Below are 20,008 nucleotides of genomic sequence, written 5' to 3'. Positions count from 1 at the left end.
CTCAACGCCACCCAGCCCAAGAAGCTCTGCCCTGTGATCCTCCTTCTTCCGGGAGAGAGGAAGGGGGGCGGCAACCACATTCTCTCATTAGTCTTTCTGACATCTTTTGTCACCTATCAGGGGAACAAGCAGGTCCTTTGATCACAGCAAAAGGAGAAAGAGTATTTAAAACACGGCCTGTGAAGATTTGCTGAGCAGAAGGTGGGAAAGGCAGTCAGTGGCAGTTTTCAAAGCAGGAACATGATTTCCAGTCTCCAGACCTGCTTGTCTGAGGATTGCTAAGGAGGATGTGCCTGCAGCCTGGGTTTTTTAATGGGCCAAGGAGCCCTGATGTAAGGGGAGAGGGGTCCCTGAGGGACTTGGTGAAAGGGGGTTTCTGGGAGGAAAGTGACAGCCCAGCCTTTGATTCACCATGAGTCACAGGCGTTATGAGTGGTCAACTGGAGTCACCGAAGGCCCTCTGTGGGACTCCAGACACATCCCCACCCTGCTCTGAGCCTCAATGTCCCTTCTGTATGAGAGCCGGGACCAAAGTTCGGAAGTGCCCCTTTTCTCTCCGGAATCCCCTACAACTTTCGCCATAGCCACTGCCACCTTGCTACCATTTCCCTTTTCCTAACTTAAATGCTTTCAACTGAATAAGAAATATTTATGTCACCAATGTAAATGGGGAAAAAACCAAAACAATAGGTCCATAGTAAGAAAAAATAACCATGAAAAGAAATACAGTGACAAGCAACATGTCATCAAATCCTAGCTGGATCATGCTGCCTGCCGGAAGCAGCAAGACCACAGCAGCTCCTGCTCTTAAAATCAGAGCTTGGCAAGAGGGAGGTGGGTTTCGGGGAGGGTTGCTCCCGGCCATGATTAGAAGGAGAGAAAGGGGCTGACATCGCTTTCTGGGGTTCAGGTATTTTAAAGAATGAGTGGGCTGCACCCCACTCAGGGATACTAGACCCAGTGAGCTAGTGGCCCCTCCTACTGCTGGTGGCACAGGTGCACAAGTGTGCAGGCCTGCACCTGGCCATCCAGGTGTGCCCTGCACAATGAGTGAGCTCATCATGTGGGTGCCTGAGGGGCCAGGGGAAAGTCAGGGGGGTTCCTGCAGCCCGTCTCCTCCTCCCCCTGTCCCACAGCCCTTCCTGGTTGCAGGGCGCTGTTATTGCTATTTCTGAGGTGTCTTCAGGGATCCAGGGGCAGAGGCTGGAGATTCAAGTGGGCTTTTTGTCCTACCCCGCTCCCTACCCCACCCTCCCCAACAATCTCCCCATTTCTGCTTCTCTGCTTAATTAAGATTGGATAGGATCTAGGCCTAGTCTCTAAGAAGGAGATTGGAGGTGGGGGTGGGGGTAGGGGAGGGCAAGGCACAAAGTCTTCCCCCCACCAAGGACTCCATTCAGTCATTATCTCCTGAGCACTTTCTATCTACCAGACACCAGGACAGGTTACATGATTTAAAAGTCCTGGTGCAAAATGAAAATATGGGACCCTCATTCAAAAAGTGTTGAGAATTCTGACAGTGACAGCGGAGCCTTATACCAAGCCTGGGGCCCTTCTAGGTAGGGGTCACATGGGACTATAGAGGTTGACCACTTATGACACCAACTCTGCCACATGCTCCTCTAGATACTGAGGGCCAGTGCCTGGTGGGCTGTGCCCCAGAGGGACTCCCTCACAGTAGGTAGAGACAGCAGACCCCAGGGTGATTTCCACGGGGATACAGGCTGTTAAAGAAATAAGCGGGAGATTAGTAGGGTCTCAAGACAGAGAGGTGGGCTTTGAGCCAGGGAGTGAGATGATCCATTTCTGTTTGGAAAGTTCTCTGTGATGACAGGAGGTGCCAGAACAGCCAAAGGGTGTTGGGGCCAGGCGGGAATTGTGGGGGCAGAGAAGGGGTAGGGTCCAGGGCATATTTGGAGGGCAAACTGAAAGGATTCCCAGATGGATTCAAGGCTTCTTGTCCACTCGCTCACCCCCCACCGCCCCCCGGAGTGGCCCCAGGTGCCCAGGGTGAGATAAGGAAGAGACAGACCCATCCCCATCAAGAGACTAGCACAAAGGACTAGAAACCTGCTTTTAGGGGGAGCCCACGTGGGTGCTGTGGGGTCCCCCGTGGTAGACCTAGTGGAGATGAAGCTGGTAGACTGTCATTTGGTTGGGTTTATTTCACATTCATTTCACAAAAATCCCAGGAGGCCACTACCTAGTATGCACATAACTCATTTATGTTGGGGGGTTGAACTGCATCCCCTGGAAAGATATGTTCAAGTCCTAACCCCTGGCCCCTCTGAACGTGCCCTTGTTTGGAAATTGGGTCTTGGTGGGTATGATCAAGATGATATCTTACTGGACTGGGATGAGCCCTGATCCAATGAGCGGTGTCCTCCTAAGAGGAGGGGAATCTGGACATGGACACACACGGGACGGACAAGGCCATATGAAGATGGAGGCAGAGGTTGGAGTGATGTATGTATAAACCGAGGAAGCCCAAGGATTGCCACCAGAAGTCCAGGGACAGGCACTGCCCTGGTTCCTCAGCACTTCAGAGGGAGTGTGGCCCTGCTGACACGTCGATTCCAGACTTCTGGCCTCCAGTACTGTGAAAGAAGAGATTGCTGTGGTTTTAGCCATCCAGGTCATGGTGATTTGTTACAGCAGCCCTAGGCAATGAATACAACTTAGCAGCAGAGAACCTGAACCCCAGCAAGTGGACGGGGAGCCTCCAGGACAGCCGGTGCTCCAGCCCATCCAAACTTCATGGACTGCAATCGGGGATCAGCAGCCCCCCCAGAGAAGAATAACCAGCTGTTGTTTCCAGAAGGAGCCGGGCAGGCAAAACCCAGAGACATCCAGTGCCAGACTCTCAGCTCTGTCCCTGGTCCTCTCTGGCTCCCTCTGGACCTGGGGAACACTCCGGAGCATCTTCTCTCATCTGCAGACACCTGCAGCCTGTCCACCCCCCTAGGAGGTAGAGGAGGTCGTGAAGGCACCAGAGCAAAGCTGCTCACATGGGTAGCTGCTCTGCAGGGAGCTAGCTACACACAAGGACTGCGCAGCAGAGTGGGAGGGTAAGAGTCAAGGGAGATGATCCCAGGGAAAAGAGGGCAGGGTCCCAGGGGACCCCCAGCTAAACACAACAAATTGATAAAACAGAGTCTTGAAATTTCATGATTGAAACAATTCTGTCCTAGTGATGAGGTGAGAAGCCAAGTGTGCCATTTTGAAAAATGGATGTTAAAAAACATCTGGTTTATGCCTTTCTTTTTGGATTTTTTTTTTTTTTTTAATTCCTGAATGCTTGGAACAGAAGAGCAAGCCCAGGGATGGGAGGCAGGGAATCTGAGTTCAAGTCTTGGCTCTTCTATGCTAGTGCTCTATGACCTTTAGATTCTTACCCATCAGCCAATGACCTGACTGGCTCCTCAAAGTGGTTCTCAAATAGCTCTCCGTAGAACCCCAGGGGTACCCCCGGGTCTGAAGTAGAGCGCCCTGGCCTCCCAGCCTGAAGAGCTTGGCTTTGGTCTTCTTCATATATTGGGTTTCTGTATCAAATTTCATTTGAAAAAGACTCTATGGCTTTAAAAAAGACTCTGAAAGTTGAACTGGATTAGCTCTGAAGTCCCTTCCAAGCCAAATATTCCAAGATTCTCTGTCAGAATAACAAACTCTCTTTCCATAAACTTCAGCCTGTTTAGGAGTTATTGCAAAGCGTCCTTTATGCTGTTTCCTATAAATTGGCATCTTGTTTACCCATAGGAACCATGTTCTCCTGGGACATGATTGCTACTGAGCACAATCTTCATGCTAAGGTGTCCTGAAATTGGGAAAGTGCTCTTAGGGGCGCAGGTTGGGATGGGCAGGAGGATAGCACAGGTGAAGAAAGCACAGGCTCTGATGTCAGATTACAGCTCTCCCTTATGAGCCATGTGACCTGGCGCTAGCCAACTAACCACTTGTTCTCAGCCTTCTTACCGTAAAGCAGGGGTGGTAACAGCACCTACCTACCTCGTAGGGCTGTTGCAAGAGTTAAGTGGGTTAGGAGTGTACGATGCTAAACCAAGGGCCTGGCAGGAGTACTCTTTGCATACCAGGCATCAGTAGCCTCAGTGGTGATGATGAGGTGAAGGCTGCTTGGAGCCTGGAAGGGAATTCAGCAAAGCTGGGAGTGTTGGGCAGACTGGCACGGATCACTTCCCAGCCTGGGCATCTCCTTTCAGGACCCTCTTCCAGACCCCACAGCTATCTACAGACAGAGTATCAGTTAGCTATTTCTACATAACAAACAGCACCCAAATTCAGTACTTTAGAACAATTTATTATTCAAGTTCACAAATCACACGGATGAGGGTTGGCTGATCTTGACTGAGTTTGCCCACATATCTGGGAGTAGCTGGCTCTCCTTTGGTCTCAGCTGCCCTCAGCTCTGCATCTGGAATCTCTCATCCTCCAATAAGATAACGCAGGGCATGTTCTTCTCATGACAATGGCAGAAGCTCAAGAGCACGAACGAAGAACACCAGGTCTCTTGGGGCCAAGGCTTGGACCTGGCCTGCTGTCCCCTGTGCCACATCATACTGGCCAAAGCAAGTGTCCAAGGCTCAAGGGGTGGGGAAACTGACCCTGCGTCTGTACTGGGAGGAGCTGCAGTGTCATATAGTAACGGCATAGAGTCGGGGAGGGGAGATGAACGGGGCCATCCCCCCAGTTGACCCACACTATTATTTTAGTGAGGCACCTGTAGAGATCTCTCCAACCCACTGGCGGAGTTGTTGCTATTCCTGAGTGTCTACCTTTCTCGATTCCTCCCTGCGGCTTAGGGTGAGTGTAGACTTAAAGTCAGAGCATCCCACTAGCTGAGTGGGTGTGAAGGGTCTTAGCCTGTGCTGTTCATTAGTCTAAAGTCTGAAGTTCTCGTAATCACCCCACCCTCACCCCATGCCCAGTGGTTTAGCACAGGCTGGGGGTGGAAGCCTTGGGTTCAAATGCCAGCCCTATGTGCTACCATATTTGGTACTTAATAAATACCGAATCCATATTTGCTGCATACATCCATTCTTTTATTGAAATATTTTTATTGTGAAATATAATGCAAATGGAAAGCCCATAAATATAAGTGCACAGCTTAGCAAATTATTACAAAAAAAATCCTTATAACCAGCATATAAGACTAAGAACAGAACACGACCCACAGGCTGAGATCCTCACTGTCCACCCCCATCCTCACCCCTGGAAGTAATAACCACTATCTTGACTTTCATATTAACCCCTTTTGCTTTTTTTTTTTTTTTCTTTTAGGAGTTTTGTGATCTAACTAAGCATCCTTTTCTTTTTTTTTTTTTTTAATCTTATTTATTTATTCATGAGAGACACAGAGGCAGAGATGCAGGTATGGGGAAGAGCAGGCTCCACGCAGGGAGCCCGGCTTGGGACTCCACCCCAGGACTGTGGGATCACACCCTGAGCCAAAGGCAGACGCTCAACTACTGAGCCACCGAGGCATCCCTAAGTAAGCATCTTTAACCATCATTTAGTTTGTCTTCTTCTTGAACTTCATCCAGTGGAGTCATACAGGCTGTATTCTTTTGTGTCTGGCTGCTCGCACTTGGCCCTGCTTGTGACATTCTGCTGCTTCATGGTGTATAAGTGCTATTTGTTTTCATGGGTATATAATAGTCCAGCTTACAAATATAAATATAAATACACCACCATCTACTGAACTATTTCACTGTTCGTGGACATTTGGGTTGTTTCTAGTTCAGGGATATCCCTGGGAGTAGTCCTGCTGGGAGATTCTGGTTCATGCTTGTGGTGAACTTGCTTGCCTCTCTATCTGTAGGGCATGCCCCTGAGAGCCTAATCGATAGATCCTCATGCAATAGTTTATGGTCAGCTTCAATCGATGGTCTTCCTTAGTGGTTGTACCCATTGCCACTCTAACAAGCAAGGTAGATTTCTCTTTTCTTTTTGCTCCCATTTTGTCTCCCTCTTCCTTCCCTTTACTTATCCATCCAAGTCATTGCATTACCCACCACGTCTGGTCGGGGCCCTGGGTAGGTATCTAATGCTAAAAAGAAGTCCAAGTGCCTGGCTCCTCTTCTCCCCTAGTTCAATAAGCAGATGGATGAGAACCCCTCCGCAGCCCTGCCCCCAGGTCTCCAAAGGTCAGAGGTGGCACCCAACCCTTCTCTCCTGGGAAGCCATGTGGCAAGGCTTCTGCGGGGGGGGGGGGGGGGGGGGGGGGCCTGCACCCCCTCCCCTGATACTGGAGAAAGGGCCCTGCCCCCATACCAAGGAGGCTTACTCCAGCCCCCTCCCTCAGGAGCCAGCAGGTTAAACCTCTGACCACAGGGGGTGCATTCCTGGCCCCCCCTTGCTCCTGGAGCTTCTGCATGCTGCCCTGTATTTGTAGGTAGCAGGTGCATTTTCATTGGTTTCCTTCTGATAGCCCCTGGAGGTGGGGGGCGGCCGCAGGAGGCCTCCATCCGCGCCTTTGGGTCTGTGTACTGCGGAAAGAGGATGCGGGAGCACTAAAGGGAACCCCAAGTGGGGATCCGCCCTGGGACCCCCAACCAACAGTGGCACGGGGGCTGGAGGAGCGGGGAGACAGGTGGCCGCAGTAAAGAAGGCAGCGAAACGTCAGAGCCTTCCCAGCAAAACTTTCTTCTTAGTATTACTTCAAACCGCTTCAAACAGTTTTTTTTTCTAAGTCTTTTTTTTTTTTTTTTTTTTTTTTTTTTTGGAGAAATGCTCTCAATTTTCTCTTCTCGGCGCTCCGAGGAAGCTCCCGGAGCGGCCTGTGTGGCAGCGCCATCTGCTGGCCGCCTCTTAAATTGCGTCCTGAGATCCCGCCTAGGTCCTGCTCCCCCGCAAGTGCCTGATGCAAGCGGGGGACCGAAGAGGTCAGTGCCCTTCGGTACAGGAGTGACCAATAAGACTCTGGCCCATGTTCATTCTTACTAAGAACAGTGGAAGGTACTTTAAGCCGTGGACACCACGTCTGCTCTTTCCCACTGGCAGTCGTTTCAAAGTGTTAACATCCCGGGGATACAGGAGGTTCCCAGAAATGGGCATCTCTGTGCTCAGCTGGGAGAGGAGGGACTTAGCTCTCCTGGAGAGAATTCAATAACATCAAAACCATGCAAAGTGTTTATGAATCCGGAACACCACAGTTAGTAATTGCCTCGAGGTTGTACACATACAAAAAGACACAGGATCCACGTTTGCAACAGCGCCGCCTGGAATGGGGAAAATGTGGAATGTTAGAAGATGGTTAAGAGAAATTAAAAACAATGTGGAAAAATATTATATATTATAGGGACGTGCTCATGACATAAAGACAGAATTGAATCATACTCCAGTCATACTTTAATTTTATTATACGCAGTATGACACTATCACGGTGGATACATGTCAAGGGGGGTTACGTTCAGCCAAAGCCATAGGAAGCACACCACGGCGAGGGAGCTGTAATGTCAGCTGTGGGCCCCGGGTGATGGCGATGGGACTGCACAGGTTCATCAGTTGTAACAGATGTATCAGGCTGGTGAAGGATGTGATCGTGGGGGGAAGCTATGTGCATGTGGGGACAGGGGCTATGTGGGAAATCTTGATTCTCTCCACTCCGTTTTGCTGTGAACTGAAAACTGATCTAAAAATAAAAGTCTATTTTAAAATTTGAAAAGCAGATTACAAAACAATATGTTAAGACTTATTTCTGTTGAAGGCTTGGGCAAACTAACTATGGTTGCCACACTTGGGGGGCAGGATGTGCCCTGCTGGCCCCTCAGGAAAGGCCCTGGGGGTGTTTCCTACGTATCCTGCAGATAAGGGGCTTCACGAGGCCCTGGGGGGTGTGGGGGGAGCCACTGGGGTTGCCAAGAAGGGCGCTTGCTGTGAGCCCAGTGTTGCTACAGCCATCTTGTCACCAGGAGGAGGGCTTGTCGGGAGGAAGCTGCGAAGCCAGGAAGCAGAACAGAGAAAGAGAGAAAGTGTAAGTGAGCGAGGGACCAGATGACAAGGTTTGATTCTTTGGATCCAAGTTGGCTTGGAGCTCGTCTATTCCTAGACTTTTCAGATAATAAATTCCTCCCCTGGGTTTCTGTTGCTTGTAACCAAAAGGGTCTGTGCTCCCTAAACACAGGCTCCCCGCTTGCTCACTTTGCAATGAGCCAGTCCCTGGAGATGGATGATGACACACAGGGGGCTGGCCGGGCATATCTGGCAGCCCTTGGAACCCTTTCTCACAGGGCAGCCCTGCCAGGGTGGCACATTGGGGAAGGGAGCGCCCTGGGCCTGCCCCCTTTCTGGGCCCGGGGCCTCAACTAAGGGTCCCCAGAGATGGAGGAGGCTCCTGCCACAGGAGAGCTTCTACTTTACCTCGGCCTAAAACTCTCGCCTCCCCACGCTCCAGTGACTTCCCCCTTGGCCTCTGCTGTGGCTCCTTTAAACACCTCCTCCTCTAAGGAGCCTTCCCTGATTATCTGGCTGAGTGAAACCAATCTGTCTCAGCTTCCTTTTACTCTGCTCGGTGAATGACTCCCTTCTAACCTCAGTGAGGTTAGCACTGGGGCTGTGCCGTTTCACTGCTGTGTCCCCAGTTCTCAGCAGGGTCTGACAAATAGTGAGAGTGTCATCAATTGCTGTTTACCAAGAAGATGAGACTAGGCACAGATTGATGGATAAGGATGATGGTAAGAGCCTATTCTGGGTGCAGGGCCTCTTTGGGGCAGCAGTATTTTCTTGCTCATACCAGGGGGAGCACGTTGACACCAACCAGAGGACATGCTGAAGGTTTGGGTTTTGACTGAGCTAGAATTTTCCTTCTAATTGAGGGTCTGACCTGAAATCGAGTATGAAGCCAGGGGCTGAAGCCTAGGTACTGCCTCCCCAGTGGGGTGTGGAGATCTGAGGATGTCAACCAAAGTCAAAACCAGGCCCCCCACTGAGGAGCTGGAAAGCCAGCAGGGCTAAACACAGGGCTGAGGGTGGGAGACCAGGGCCACTGGCCAAGCAGCAGGGAGCAAGACCCCAGAGGGTAGGGGCAAATGCACAGACAACATTGAATGATCCAGTCCACATGGTTAGAAACTTCTTTTCTTTCCTCCTGAGTCCATCAAAGAGAAGGCTCAACTTGGGGATAACGCGTCCCAAACACCCATCTCTCTGTCTCTTTTCACAAAGAACCTCTGGCAGCCTCACATTCAAGGCCGGCCTCAGACCAAGGCCTGTGAGGTGTACTAACAGCAATAGGTTTCATTGTGTTGATTTTTATAGCGATCTTTCTAACTATAGCAAGTGACTCTGAGTTTCCATTTAGAGTGGTAATCAGTAATCGGAAGAGTCTTTTTCAAATAAATTTACATAAGTGCAAGGGGGACTGCTACCAGGAAAGTAGCAAGTGGATGACAGCACAGGTGGCGGCATTGTGGGCCCCCAAAGGGTGGGGGTGTGTGGCTGAGTGGGGAGGATGCTGGGAAGGCAGCTCTTTGCAGTTGCTGCAGGAGGGACAGGAAGCATCTGGAAAGCTCCTGAGCAAGTACCCCTCCCCCACTGGCAGGTGGGCTTGGAACTGGTTTTGTAGCTCCAGGGCAGAGTTACAGCCAAGGGAACATCCAGAGGGAAGGGCATGCTGGCCCAGCCCACCGGAACTGAGCCTCCTGGCTCCCTGGCCCTGGCCCCAGCCTTGAGACTGACCCCATGCCGCCAGGTCCAGTGGGGTGACCTCCCCCACCAATGGTCTCTTGGAAACCCAGTCCGGGATCATTCTGTCTGCCCTTCCTGGAGCTGTCTCTGTCTCACTGCCTGTTTCCCACCTAGAAACAGAGAGGAGTGAAATGATCTCTAAGGGCCCTTTAAGGATGAGAGGACCAGGGACATATATCCCTACCCCCACCTCTCCCCTCTCCCCTCCAGAGTCAGGCTCAGGGAGGAAGACACAGGCTTGGGGTCATCACACAGGCCTGAGTTTAATTTCCTGCTCTCCACATTGTTAGTTGTGGGACCCTGGGCAAATCACTTCACCTATCAGGGGTCACTTGTAAAACGGGATGAGTATCTGCTGAACAGAGCCAGACAGGCAGTGATGAGGAGAGCCCTGGACACACAGTTGGGCTCCAGAAATGCTGAGGGACCTCTGGGTTTTTGTGCATGGGCAGCCACTGGCAGTGCTGTCTTCCCATCCTGGCTTGGGGTAGGGTGAGAGACCTGCATCCCAGGCACAGAGGCTCCTCAGGTCACCTGATCTCAGCTGATGGGAGGCCTTGCATGGAACAAGCCCCCTCCACTTAGGGCCCAAGTGCCCAGAGTGGGGTTCCTGGGTGTGGGTGAGGCTGGCATAGTGCTCCCACTCGGAGCTCCCTGGGTCCTGGGCTGGGGGGCACGTGGACAGGAAGAGGCCTGGGAAGGGAGAAGACAGGTGAGGCTTATGATCTCATGGACTCCTTCTACCCCATATTATAGGCTTTATTTTTTAAGATGTCATTTATTTGAGAGATAGCAAGAGAGTACAAACAGGGGGAGCAACAGAGAGGGAGAAGCAGACTCCCCACTGAGCAGGGAGCCCGATGTAGGGCTCAATCCCAGGACCCCAGGATCACTCCCTGAGCCAAATGCCGATGCTTCACTGACCGAGCCACCCAGGTGCCCCCATATTTTAGGCTTTTAAAAAACTTCTATGTACTACACACACATCAGGTATATGTGATCTTGAGACACATGCTCCCCCCATCCCACCCTGTTGCACCTCTGGAGTCAATGACTTTCTCCCTCAGTTGGCCTGAATCCATGTTGACTTCCCTCAGAGAGAACCTGTTTTTGAGGTGCCAGGTACAAGGAACACCTGTACTGGAGACCACTATACCATGACCTCTCTGCTTGAAGTACTTTGGGCCACACTGTGTGTGTTCAGATGCCAAGCCTTATAGTTCAAATCCTAGGAGGAAAGTCCCACCCCCTGCCTTGCACCAAATCTGATTTCCTCCATTTCCTGATTGTCCCTTTCTCTGTTTCTGGTTTCTTCCACATTGACCCTTACATTGGGAGCTGCCTCTTTTCTCTCCCAGCTTCTGACTGGAAATCCCTAGGAAACTTCCTGTGATGGGCATTTTTTCCCCTTCTGAGGGCATATTTGGGGCACCTGATAGTTGATGGTGTTTTTCCATTTGATGAAATGACTTACAAAATCAGCAAGGTTTCTTCACCATCAGAAATAGAGTCACAGCCTTTTATATTTCCACCGAACACTTTAATTTTCTCTATGCCCAGAGGTCCAGCATTTCCCATTCAAAGTGTCCTCCTCCCTGAGCAAATTGAGAGATCCCAGGCTTTCTCTGTCGCAAGTGTCAGGCTGTTTCTCGCCTCCAGGGTCAAGCCTGATTGCCACACAGCTGCTGCCACACAGTGTCGCTATTGAACTCATTCTGGTGCAGTTTGGTGACTGCCCAGTCACTGCTACAGCAATCTCCTTGCTGAGCTGGATCCCTGTACAGACCAAACTGGTGCTCCATTGCTAAGATGTCAAGTTACAGGCTCTTTATTTCACTCATAAGCTCAGCCAGATGGTTTAGGTCTTTAGGGACTTCTGGAGTCAAACACATATTGCCCCAAACAGTCTGTACCATTAGCTCCAGTGTTGAACCTAGGTTATAGGTCCAGGCTCCTGGTGTCCTTTCCTGACAGTGGACTTCAGTCAAGGGCAACCCAACCCATCAGAGAGGTTCCAAGAACATTGCCCCTCAAATGGGGAGGCATTAAACATTCAGTCTCTGTTCTGTCCAGAGGCTCCACTGGGTATCATCTCCCACCTCCCTCCGAGGCTCTGTCTACATAACTCAAGGAGCCCCTTCAAGGGCCAGTGCCTTATAATTGAAAACACACCTGGACAATGAGTTATGGCATCCTAGCCAGAGAATTGTTGGCAACTTCCTTTCCTCAAAATGCCTTGTTTCACAGACTCTTATGACAGGATGCTGTTCTGGCCCAGCATCTTTCTACCCTTTCAAGGGTGACATACCTCCCATCCCAGGGATGAAGCTGGCTTTGAGGAGCAGTGGGTGAGCTTCTGCTTTGCTGAGCCAGGTCCACAGGCTAAGAGGAAGAGCTGGAATAGTTAGGATAATGATGGGGATCTTTGCAGGCAATGTCAAGGAAGGAGGAACAGAGAGGAAAGACAGGACAGCTGGAGAGAGCCATCTGTAGGAAGGGGGTTAAACTTTGTCCATGGCGTGCAGTGTAAACCTTCCCTCCAGCTACCCACAAAAGCATCAGAAAGCTGGAGCTTACTCTCCAGCATTTTGCCAGCTGGGTTTGTGGTTTTGCGGTGAAGTGAGCTTGGTATCAAAGGGACACAGGACACAAGCAGAGGCTTCCAAGTCCCCCAACCCCCCCGGGGAGGGGCACTTCTGTTCAACACAGATGGGGACATGGAGGACCAGGGGAGGGGCTGGGCCAAGGTCACTCAGCAAGTTAGAGCCCCAAGCGGCTCCTCCCACCAAACATGAACCCCCAAACAGCCCGCTGAGCCATGGTGAGCCCCAATCTCCAGCCTGCCTTCCCAAGGGGCTCAGTACAGATATTCCCGCACGGTGAGTTCCTTCAGGGTGAAGCCCCAGGGGCTGGGCTTGCGGAGCTGGCACTCCTGCAGCTTCTCCTGCAGCGACACGAAGTCCTTGCCCAGCCCATAGGCCAGGCGGATCATGGCCTCCAGCAGGGGCGCGTAGTAGCGGTGGCCCTCCCGGGCCTGCAGGCACTGCAGCGCCCTCTCCCCCGCCGCCAAGGCCTCGGCTGGCCGCTCAAGGTCGCGGTGGCACACCAGCATGGCACAGAGGGCCGGGACCACCATCACGGGGCAGTGGGCCGTCAGCTTCTCCTGCAGGGGCACGACGCGCACCAGGATGTCCAGGGCGCGGCCGTACTGGCCCCCGCGCAGGCAGCCGAAGGCCTCCCGGAGCTCGGGCCGCGTCAGGAAGTCGATGAACTCGCGGGAGCGCCGGACACAGCGGATGGCGTAGAGCAGGCTCAGGTACTCCTTGAAGGCCAGCTTGCGCTCGGAGATCATCTCCGCCGTGAAGTTGCCCATCAGGTGCTTCTTGGGGAAGACGATGTCTTCCATCTCTTCCCGGAACGTCTTGAGGAGGTTTTTCTGGAGCATCTCAAAGTCTGAATAGCGCCGTTCCAGCACAGCTTTGTTGCTGTCAAAACTCCCTGTCTGGATGACGACGATTTGGTACATCTGCGGTGCAGAGAGAGAGAGAGAGAGAGAGAGAGAGAGAGAGAATTTGACTACATCCTAATAGAAGGTTGTAACTGACAGAGTGAGCCCCGGCAAATAAAACTAATGATGATGATCATTTAAAGCAGATCGGAAAACAGGTTATCGTTACTTGCGATTCTGTTTTAAATTGCCACCAGCTGCTGCTGAGCTATAACTGCAGCTGGTGACAAGAGGCCGCCCGAGAATAACAAACAGGGCAGCATGGAGGCGTCTCGGGGGACCAAGACCACAGGAATAGGTGGTGCCGGGGGTCTGGGGGTGCTCCCGGCTTTCCATCATCAAAACTGGACCTCGGGTTCCTGTACCGGGGAGCTTAGGTTAGATCTGCATTTCCCGAGTGTGCGACACTTGAGGGGTGGTTTTAGGTGGTATGTTGGCGGTGATGTCCCGTGGTAAGAAAATGATTGCTTTTTCAGATCTCTTCCAGTTAGAGAATACTGGTTAAGGGCACAGGCTCTTTGGGTTATAATTCCAGTCCTGCCGCAGTCTAGCTGTGTGGTCTTAGGTACGTTAGCCACTATGGGCCTCGGTTTTTGCATCCATGAAATAGAGATAATAACAGTACCTCACTCCTCGGGGTGAGGATGCCATTATAGTTAATGCACTGCAACCACAGGGGTGAGGGGGGCTCTGTTCAACACGCAGTCAGCACCCAGTGTCAGCTGTTGTTATTTCAGTCCCAGTTGAGGGAGCAACGCACAGAGAAGGGTTGAGCGTGGCTCCTACTTGGATGTGAATGCCTTGCCCCAGCACAGGTGGAAATTCTGTTTCAACAAAGAGAGTAGCCCCTAAGCCCAGCGCTTGCCACCAGCCGTGGCCTAACCAGCTGGAATCTAATGACAGCACTTAGCTTTCCTCGCATTTACTCTAACGATGACCTTCTCTTTATGCTATGAGATACCGGTTTCCTCTCAAAAGATACTTATTTCATGTTTTTAAAAGGTGATCTGATTTAAAGAAAAATAGGCTAATGATTATTATCTATCATTATGTTAGATAATATGTAATTATTAATAATATCAGTGATTGGTGGTATCAACTATCGTGTTGAAGGGACACATAGATGGCTAGTTCTGGATGACATGGAATTCATCTGGGTTAGTTCCTTCTCAGGATTAGGGACCGTGACTCACACATCTCTGATTGCCAGTACTTCACACAATACCCAGTGCAAAATCTTGCTTTTTGAAGCCTCTGTTAGAACTCTGTGGGTCCAAGGGCGTTGGGCCCATATCACAGTGGGGAAGGCTAAGGCTCCACCGACTCACCCAGAGTTGGGAGGGAGGTGGTGCAAGGCACACCATCCCCGCCTGATCTTACCACAAACTTGGAGACTTTTCTCTCCTCGATGCGGGCGGACGCGACCTCGAAGAGCAGCTTGACGCGCCTCCAGCAGCGCTTCTCCTTTCGCCAATACTCCTGCAGCTCCCCGGTGGTCATGCTGGAGTTGGGGCTGGGGCTGCTGTGGGCGTCTGCAGAGGACAGCACCCTTTAGGCACTTGCACCAGGTCAGTGCATTTTGGGGACAAGGGTCTGGGGAGACGGCTGGGTCTGTCTGGGATGGGGGTGTCCAAATCTGGAAAAGCCATCCTACCCCCTCCCCCACCCCGCCTCCGCCCGCCCAGACTCCTGCGCCCACCTGGCTGCAGCACAACCTGATAGCCCATCCTCTCCCCCCCGCTGGATTCTCCATTGCGAGATGTGGTACATTTGTGTTGCACCATCCACTTCCAGCCTGCAGATTGGCCCCTGGTGAGACCCACGCTCCCGACACCCAGCACCCGAGGATGGAGGCTTGTTGCTTTCTGTACGCTCTGCTCCCTATGGCACTGACACGGTGTGGCCAGTGTGGCCGCGGGGCTCCTGAGCACACATCAGCGACCAGTGGAGGGAGCTAGTGAGGACGATGGGCTCCAGTCCCACCCCACCCCCCCACCCCACCCCCAACTCCCAACTCCCAGTGGGATCCTCCCTACTCTCCTCACCTTCTCGCCACCCCGTGCTCTTGCTTGCACCTGCTACTCTTTCTGCCTTTAATGCAACCTTCCTATTTGCTGACCTGGAAAACTGTGTTCCTTAGACCTCACTTGGCCATGTGCCGCTCTGATCATCTTGGGAAAGATTAGAATCCTTCCCCAGCGAAATGCACAGATCATTGTGCATTTTATTTTCAGGGAAATGGGGCCCAGGGGCCCTTCTCCACTGTGTCCTTCAAAACACAGCCCTATGTCACTTTAACCCCTCACTTCAGAGTCAGGGCCTCCCACCTTGTCCCTACAACCGGTTTTGTGACATCTCTAATCATTTCTCACAGAGCTGTTTCCCCACCACACCGAAGGGCAGCAGCATTGGATTTGTTTCCGTTTCCCCAGGGCCAAGGACAGAGCAGGACCTACTGAAGGGCTGCATGAATGAGTACATCAATCTGCTCCAGGAGATGACGCTACTGTGGCCACCGTCAGCGCTGGGCCGTGCTGCTTGGCACTCACTGCTCTGAAATGTCCCACTGGCTTCCTTCCATAACTCTCACTCCGAGGGCCTTCTCCAGCCAGAGCAGCCTGTTCTGGAGCTTCCCTTGGAGGATGAAGGATGGGACTGGTGGGTAGTAGTAGTCTGGCCTCCTTGCCTCTTGGATGGGACACCCCGAGATATGTTTCACACGTCTTGCAAAGGACCCCTGTGGGGACTGAGTCCAGTCACCCCACAGCAGTAATCAACACCTTGTCCTGGCCTCCTCCCCTTCTTTTCCTCGATTTACCACTCCCCTGCTATGATGCCTGGGACCATCTCCCAGAAAAATAATTGGCACCGAATTCTCGTGTCGTTAAGAAAGCTGCTCCCTCACCTGTGGCACCTCTCAAAATGCCCACATTTGTATTTCAAACATCTTCAAACCTCTATCTCTGACCAAGCCCCGAGCCTCAAGCCCACCTAAGTGCCCTTCAGGTCCTGGACACGGGAGGTCTTGGCCAGCGGCTGATGCTTCCTGCTTGGCCCCCACAGTGCACTTGGCTATGGGTCCTGTCCGTTCAGGGCTCCCGGGGTGCTCAGGACTTGCCATGCTCCAAGGCTGCCAGGGGGACAAGAGACAACAGTGAGTTCCCAGTCATGTTGGGGTTCCTGGGGGGCCCTGGGGTGCTAGGGTCTGTATCATAGTCCCTACTACCAAGCCCTCCACTGCTACACTTAGCAGTCCACCCAGCTGCCACACACGAGGCCTGGGTCTGCCCCTATACTAGACTGATTAGCCCAAGGCCTTCTCTTCTTGTTACGATGCTTCTATCATCAAGTTTTCTGATTCTTAAATGTGGTGATTTCAAGCAAAGGTAGTTGCTTTAGGGATTACTCGGGAGAAAGCTGCCAGCTTGTCCTGAAGAGCATCCCAACACTCCATTTTATGTTCAGGTGTAGATAAAATCTCAGTGCCCATAGCAAGGGTACCAGGATGTATCCTTCCCATCTCCCTCTCCCTCTCTAAGCACACCCTTACTGACGACTTGTTGCACACACTTCATATTGCACCCAGGTTCTTCATATCCACTTATTTCACACCCACAAAAATCTGTCGTGACTCCTAATCACAGAAGAGGAAACTGAGGTTTAGTTGGCCCCAGGTGACACTGCTGATGAGCGTGTCCCACAAGCAGAGCCGAATGTCTGTGATGTGTCAGCTCGTGCGCTCAGCACTCAACACCCACTCTCTCACTTAACTGACTCTGTGTGCAGAAGGACTGTTATCTCCATCTTATGATAAAGCGACGGAGACTTGGAGCCACCCACGATCCGACGGCTAGGAGTTGGTGGGCAGGACGCAGAGGGAACCGTCCTCGGGGCCAGGGGGAGGGCAGCCAGCAGGAGTGCTGGGGCAGTTTATGCAGGAGCTCTGTCTGTGACCCAGATCCATGAACGGGATGACCTGGTGCTTGCACTTGAGTGTGCCTCAGTTTTCTATTAAGGTGGGTACAAGAACGGAACCTGCCTTCACAGGGCTGGCATGAGGGTTAAGTCGGGGAGACCACGCAAAGTAGCAGCAGCTCAGCGCTCCGCACGTCCCAGGCGTGGTACAGTAGCCCCTGCTATTCATGCCTGACACAGGACAGTACTTTGAGAAATATTGGAAAAGGCAATGACTCCTCATGAGGGTGTGAGTTGGAATAGAATTTAACACGTCTGAGACAAATTGGAAACCGGGATGCTGGGAGCGCCTGGGTGGCTCAGGCGGTTGGTTCACCTGCCATTCAGCTCAGGTCGTGATCCTGAAATCCTGGGATCGAGGCCCACATGGGGTTCCCTGCTTAGTGGGGAGTCTGCTTCTCCCTCTGCCCCTTGCTCCTCTCTCGCTCACTCTCAAATAAAATTTTAAACATACATACACACACAGACACACACACACACACAACAGGACGATGGAAATACTAGCTCAGGTGGAGTGAAGAGCTGGGGCACTGCTTTGGGACAGAAATTCAAGATTAGAAGGGTGCATGTGACCTTAACCCTCTTTTTTCACAAGATCTGAGGACACCGCATGGGGCACATGGGGCAGAGCTGGGACTTGAACCCTGGTCGCCTCAGTCTGCTGCATTCCCACCCTTGTCTGAATCCTTCTGCTGACTGTGGCCTAGAGGGGCAGGACTACTGCTGCTGTAAGAGCCCCAGCCCTGTCCCTGGGCTGAGGGCCTCCTGGACAGGCCTGGCCTGGGGAGAGCTGAGGTCATCTGGGAGCTCAGGTGAAAGGAACCCAGGGCCATTCTCTAGGTGGCTCTGTGCAGTTGCCCAGTGCATGTCTCTCCTCCGTCCAACCTTACTTTACACAGATGGGAAACTGAAGCGACCAGTGAAGTAGGGGCATGGCCCCGGGCTGCACACACTTGAGTCTGCTAGAGCCTACACACCTCATTTGCTGCTTCTCCCCTTAAAGAGTCAGGCCTTCCATCCTGACCAGTGGTGAGTCTGTCTGCAAGTTATTTAGTATCTCCAGGCCGCAGGGTCCCTACCTGAGAAGTAAGGCCATAAGCCCAGTCATGGCAACAAGACTATGGATGATGGGGGACGGTTTCTCTATATACTGGTAGGTGCCCAGGAAAGGTGGTGAGCGGTCTACATGCTCTCTTCCCTAATGCGTGCTGGGTGGCCAGGGTTTGTGGAAGCCCAGTGTTTCCTGTGGGCACTCCCATGTACCTGCCTCAGTTAGCTCATCTGTAGAATGGGTGATGGCGAGCCTCAATTGTCCCAGCCCTTCCAGCTCTGCTATCCTGATCAGGCCACACTAGTGCCAGGTCAGTAGCAGGGCACAGTTTACCCAGAGACCCAGTGAGAGCCCAGGAATCATGGTCTTGGCTGGGTGCAACAGCAAAGCTCTAGCAATGCTGAGTATGAACCCAGGGCTTTGGATAAAAATCAAATTCAGCAACCAAAGCCAGTTCCCTTATGTTTTCTCTTCCAGGGTTGGCTGGGAGTCACCATGGGTGGAGGGGGTGGGGGAATGTGTGTGAAAAGAAGAATGTTAAGCATTGGTGCATGCGTGGAGTCTTGGGCATCTCTAGGCCTCAGTCTCCTCATCTCTGAAATGGGAAAAACAGTCTGTCACTCCAAAAGCTCTTTGGGGGCAGCCCGGGTGGCTCAGCAATTTAGCACCACCTTCAGCCCAGGGTGTGATCCTGGAGACAAGGGATCGAGTCCCACATTGGGCTCCCTGCATGGAGCCTGCTTCTCCCTCTGCCTGTGTCTCTGCCCCCCCCCCCTCATGAATAAATAAAATCTTAAAAAAACAAAAACAAAACAAAAGCTCTTTGGAACAACCAGACATGAGGTTCTAAGGTTACTTCTCTCCCCTCTCCATACCCTGTATAGCAAAGGTTTCTAGATTTTATAAGAAAATCCTATACATGTTGGTGCTCTGAGGCGGGGGTCCCGTGCATGGCCCAGGAGACAGAGCGGCTTCCCAGCCCCCTCTCGGTCCAGCTGTGTACAGACATTCTGCTCCTTCCCTCTCGGGCCCTGAGCACCACTCCTCCCTCCGAGACCTGCCTGCCATGGCCAGGCCGGCTTCTGATAGCAACACTGAGCTGCCTTCAGAGCCCATGCTCCCTTCCTGGAAGGGCTCCACAGGACTTTCCATCAGAGTGAGACAGAAGATCCTGGACACTGTGGGTGGGCACACATTTGGGAATCTCCCAGGCGGGTTGGGGTGCCAGGAGCTTGTAACAAGCAGGTTTCCTGGCTCTTGACATCATAGACTCCCCTCTGGCCGGTCTGGGGATGGGCCCTGGATTCCACATTTTGCACAGGTTCCCCCAGGCTATGCTGACACAGGGGTTCCCTGGCACCACTTTTTGAGAAACGCAGGTGCTGTGATTCATTCCCCATCCTCAAGAGGAGTTGTAGAAATATCCCAAAAGAACTGAGGTGATGGAGGGTCAGGGAGCTGTTTTCTGCTCTATCCCAATGAGCTAAGGAGAGCTCCACACATCAAGGCTGTACGGACCCTTCTCTGTCCTGCCCTGCCCCCAACAGGTACTAGGGAGGGCCACAGGAGGAGGGTGCTCAGGCCTCAAAGGGCCGGGGCCCCACAGAGGTTAGGATCAAACACTGACCTGAGGCCTGTGGTCCTGTGTGGGTCCAGGGATCCGAGAGGAGTATCACATAGCTGCCTTCAGCTCTCCCCTCTCTTCTAGGCTCCAGCAAGGCTGCCGCTTCTAAGTTCCCCGTTTGAAAACAGGAAATAGGCTGTGTGACCTG

General features: G+C 52.3%; 1 protein-coding gene across 1 annotated transcript; it reads right to left on the bottom strand.

Annotated features, from left to right (window-relative positions):
- Window positions 1–11,220: 11,220 nt before the first annotated feature.
- Window positions 11,221–20,008, bottom strand: SNX20 (sorting nexin 20). The gene is made up of 4 exons (XM_025447895.2): window positions 19,864–20,008; window positions 16,202–16,340; window positions 14,591–14,742; window positions 11,221–13,228 (listed from the first exon to the last, which is right to left on the bottom strand). The coding sequence occupies exons 2-4, from the start codon at window positions 16,329–16,331 to the stop codon at window positions 12,560–12,562; spliced, it is 951 nt and encodes a 316-aa protein (XP_025303680.1). The 5' UTR covers window positions 16,332–16,340; window positions 19,864–20,008; the 3' UTR covers window positions 11,221–12,559.

This window comes from Canis lupus, chromosome 2 (genome assembly GCF_003254725.2).
Source record: "Canis lupus dingo isolate Sandy chromosome 2, ASM325472v2, whole genome shotgun sequence".
Taxonomy (NCBI): Eukaryota; Metazoa; Chordata; class Mammalia; order Carnivora; family Canidae; genus Canis; species Canis lupus.
Note: the sequence above shows the minus strand (reverse complement) of the source record. Positions and strands in the feature narration are given on the sequence as shown.

Coding starts and splice junctions, on each gene's coding strand:
- SNX20 (XM_025447895.2), bottom strand. CDS start 16,331: ATGGCAAGTCCTGAGCACCCCGGGAGCCCTGAACGGACAGGACCCATA. Junction 14,743..16,201: donor AGGACCTGAAGGGCACTTAG/GTGGGCTTGAGG, acceptor TGTCCTCTGCAG/ACGCCCACAGCAGCCCCAGC. Junction 13,229..14,590: donor GAAAAGTCTCCAAGTTTGTG/GTAAGATCAGGC, acceptor TCTGCACCGCAG/ATGTACCAAATCGTCGTCAT.